We start from the raw sequence: 4,146 nt of genomic DNA, 5'->3' as shown, positions 1-4,146 counted from the left end.
CACAGTGCCTCTTTTTACTCAATCTAAATTAAAATATGTTCTCTACAATAAGATGGTTAACATTGGATGCTTTTGTCCGTGACTTCATTCAATCGGAATTTAAAAAAAAATCTAGAATTAAATGAAATAGGTATGTTTCTGAAAATGTAGCTTTTTAATGGCAAAGTGATTTTTGGAAATCGCTCCAGTACTTATTGAGTTTATTTTTTAAATACAATAATACAAATCTTTCCTTTTATTATTGGTAAATTTCTGGTTTTCTTACAGATGATGATAACAGGTATCAGGGAGTGTCAAGTTCCGGAGATACGGTCAAACCTTATTCGCATGATTGGGATTCTGGCATTATTACTCGTAAATAAGTTAAATGAAACCAGTTCAAATGTGATATGTGCTATAACTGATTTTATACTAGAGCAGGCTCATAAAGAGAATGAAGTGTGGGTGTTGGCCGAAGCCATAGACACATTAGTAGATCTTTATTCCGAAGATGAGACTGATGAATTAGCCGCTAAAGTTAAATTGGTTGAAAAGTTATCTATACTAGCTCCTATATTAAAGAATAAGGTATGTTGACACTGGACCAAACAATATATTTTTTTTACTAAATTATTGTAACATTTTTACTTTTTTAATTTGACATAACTAAGTGAGGCAAAAGTTAAATTTTTATTTGTGTTTCTAGGCAAGACAACAAAGGAAACTTCCAAAAGAATATAAAGTACTGGTCTCCACGGCAACTTCTAATTTACCGCGATTTATTAAGTACAAGAAGGGACGAGTTAGTCATTTATAGAAGATTCAGAATGGAATGACTTATTATTTTTTAAACATTTTTTTTACTTTAATAATAAATGTCTAATAAATCGTATAGATTTGTATTTATTAGGATAAGAATTTTAATTTGTTTATAATAATTGTATCATAACAGTTATTAAAAAAATGCAAGTATCTTTTAGTTTTATTTACTGTTTTTCTATTGGTTTTATTAAAATTTAATAAAAAAATGATGAAGAATAAATATTTATTATTATAAACAACAGGCATATCAATAACAAAAAATAGCAATCCCGATATAAATGTAACTCTTATAAATTATTAGGAATCTTGTACATTACGTAAAATATTACCACTAATAAATAATGCCAAATGTTTACTTAATTAAATGTAACTAAATTGTTCTTGTAAATAAATAATTTGGACAATATCACATGATTTAAATAAAAAAGTATCTTTATTCTTAAGTATATGCAATATAAATAAATCTTTATGTAAAAAAAAACAAAATATAAAAACTTTACTTTGACAAGTATTATTAAATTTATATCAGGCTAAAACACGGAAAGTTTATTTCTACATTTTTAATGTTTACGTCAAAAGCCATAAATAATAAAATGGTAACTTATGATATAATGTTGCCATAGATTAATTGGAAATTAATGTTTCATTTGTGTTGACTTGGACCCAATTTATTTCTAAGAGCAGACAAAATGTACAATATTGCATATATGCCTGAGATCCAATTATATAAAATGTTTTATAAATATCGATTTCAAAGTTACAAAACTCATATTTGTATATTTCCGTTAGCAGTTGATTGCGTGTCGCCGTAGTGACTTCTTCTTGGCTTTGGTATTGGATTTGGTGATGAAACGTCAGGTTTATCAAATTTCCTCCTTATATCCGAGACTGAAAGTCGCGTTCCTTGTAGTGTTATATCTTCTTCGTGTAAAGCAGAATTTAACTTACTGATCTCCCTTTCTAGTTCCCTTGTAGCTTTGTCGATTTCCATAAATTCATTTTCTGTACTTGAAATAGATTTATCGATGCTATGTTTTCTCGGATCATCGTAAAGTTTGCATACAACTATCTGAGGTTCTTCATTGCTGTTCACGTCTATGTTACTTTTGTCTTCATTTAAGTTTATATCGTAAGACACGTACGATCCATCCAGAGCATTAGTTAAGCTTTTGCTCCTTTTATTGGATAAAGAATGGAAGTCTTCTAAGTTACCTCTCCTCAATCTAATATCGTCTTCATTTACGCTTGAATTTCTTCTATATTTATTTATATCGATTTTGGGAAACGACACCTTGTTCAATATATCATCTTCAGAATCGGCACTTTTTACTTTGCTTATTTCATCATCTTTGCCGTTCACTTGTTCGTTTGTAGCTTCGATTTTGTTTTCTGTTTCATTGATTTTTTCTGAAACTGTCGCTGTTGATATATCTTCGACTGTGGTAGGACTTGTCTCCATAATTGTGTTCTGAACATCTTCATCTTCGACTATTTTGAGTTCAATATTCAGATTAACATTTTCTATTTCTTCTTCAGCATTATTATTTTGTTTTTGTTGATCGTCCGTTTCAGTTATTCTCAACTCTGTTTGTTCCACCTGTAACATGAAACAATTACAAATTAAAAACCAAACTATTGTTTGTATAGTAGTTGTTAACCTCAACCATCAGATTGCAGTTTGGACACAAAATGTTTAAATAAAAATAGCTAGATTTTATAAGTACCGTTACGTCAGAAGTGGCAGTGGTTGGCGGGGGCAGAGGCGCGCGCTTTTTCTTGCGTCGTGAGGCGCGCACGGGCGGCACGGGGCACTCATCGAAGGGGTTGGTACTCTCCACGCTTAGCCGCGAGCCCGTTATATCACTGCGGGCCATGCGTGGCGTTGTGCTGGAAAGTTAAAAGAACAATATATCCAGTCACAATCGTATTGTACTATAATCTAACTATAACTGTACTAAAATAGTTGTGTTTTACCTGATGGAGTTGACTTCGTGCTGGCTAGGACTGCGCAGACGCTCCTGGAAGCGCGACCGTGGCAGCGGCGTCACTGAACCTCCATACACGTACCGATCTGCGCGCTCCGGTGAGCCAACCGTGCTTCGCGTGCCTGCACCACCACCCGACGCTGACGAGTCTAAACATGAGAACAAGATAATATATTATAACTTACGAGACTGCCAAAGGTTGGAAGGTTTTCTACAGGCGTCAGATGAAGCTGTCGCTCAAATTTGAATGAAAATCTTAAATATCCCCTTTCCTTCAAAAATGTTACTTTTTGTTAGGATTTTCTACTATCGTGACTCAATGATTCGTATTATACGTTCTTTCCTTCACATGACCTTTAGTGCCACCCAATCGATTTATTTATTCACCTTATCAACACAAACTACAGACTGGATAGTTCGATTCTCGGGCATTGAATGTTAATGTTGAATACTTATGTGAATTCTAGAAAACGTGAAGCTAAGAATTAATTTCATAACCTTCAAAACTTACACTATCGCATAATATAATAGTTGACTTGCTCCAAAACTATATTGTATCATTTGAGAGTTTAAAACTACACGTACTTAAACTTATTTTATGTTACATGCAATGATGACTGAAATGTTGGACAAGTTCGTATTTTTTTGTTTCCTCGCATCTCGCAGCATCGTTTTATTTACTTTAATACATTATTCATTATGAATGCAGAACAATGATAATAGCGGTTTATTTATAAACGGTATATTTTTAAACGGTTTTTTCTACATAATTAGCGATTAAGTCGCTTATTATTTTAAACGTCGATGGTTTGTCTAATCACGTGACTATGCAATGTGTTTTGGATAGGTTTTGAAAAGAGGAAAATAGACTGTAATTACATTGTAAAGCCCGCCTGTAGACCACAGGACTGCTCTCTCCATTCTGCTGACTCGGCTTCGTTTCTGTTTTTTCTTTTTTTCCTTTCTTCATAAACGATCTCAATGACCTAGAAAAAGAGAGTTACGGTTTATGTCAATTTAATATATCGACTTTACTTTACATAATATTTCGAAGATATCTGTACAAGATAAGAAAGGCGCTAGGAAACAATGTAACGAAAAGTACCTACATCTTGCTTGTACTAAATTTGTACTAAATTTCTAAACAGAAATATTCTAAGACAGAATATTACTCAATAAAGAATAATGTTTTCCGGTTATTTTCCATAAACTGCTACAATCATTCTATTATTAAAATATACTACGTCATTACATTTAAATAAATTCCTTGCATCATTGCTTCCGGGTATAAAAATCTTTCACATGTTTTATATTTCGGTCAATAGAGGATGTTAGTGGGCGCGAGTGTAATAATGAAAGT

General features: G+C 32.5%; 2 protein-coding genes across 2 annotated transcripts; one reads left to right on the top strand and one right to left on the bottom strand.

Annotated features, from left to right (window-relative positions):
• The first annotated feature begins 264 nt into the window (after window positions 1-264).
• On the top strand, window positions 265-889 carry LOC106103819. Its single transcript, XM_013283710.1, has 2 exons — window positions 265-567; window positions 686-889. Exons 1-2 carry the CDS (start codon window positions 268-270, stop codon window positions 794-796), a joined length of 411 nt encoding a protein of 136 aa, XP_013139164.1. The 5' UTR covers window positions 265-267; the 3' UTR covers window positions 797-889.
• A 388-nt stretch (window positions 890-1,277) lies between these two features.
• On the bottom strand, window positions 1,278-3,776 carry LOC106103818. The gene is made up of 4 exons (XM_013283709.1): window positions 3,666-3,776; window positions 2,776-2,935; window positions 2,526-2,688; window positions 1,278-2,398 (listed from the first exon to the last, which is right to left on the bottom strand). Exons 1-4 carry the CDS (start codon window positions 3,754-3,756, stop codon window positions 1,568-1,570), a joined length of 1,245 nt encoding a protein of 414 aa, XP_013139163.1. The 5' UTR covers window positions 3,757-3,776; the 3' UTR covers window positions 1,278-1,567.
• Window positions 3,777-4,146: the final 370 nt, after the last annotated feature.

This window comes from Papilio polytes, unplaced genomic scaffold, assembly GCF_000836215.1.
Source record: "Papilio polytes unplaced genomic scaffold, Ppol_1.0 DF823727.1, whole genome shotgun sequence".
NCBI classification, from domain to species: domain Eukaryota; kingdom Metazoa; phylum Arthropoda; class Insecta; order Lepidoptera; family Papilionidae; genus Papilio; species Papilio polytes.
The sequence above is the reverse complement of the archived record's forward strand: the minus strand, read 5'-3'. Positions and strand labels throughout refer to the sequence as shown.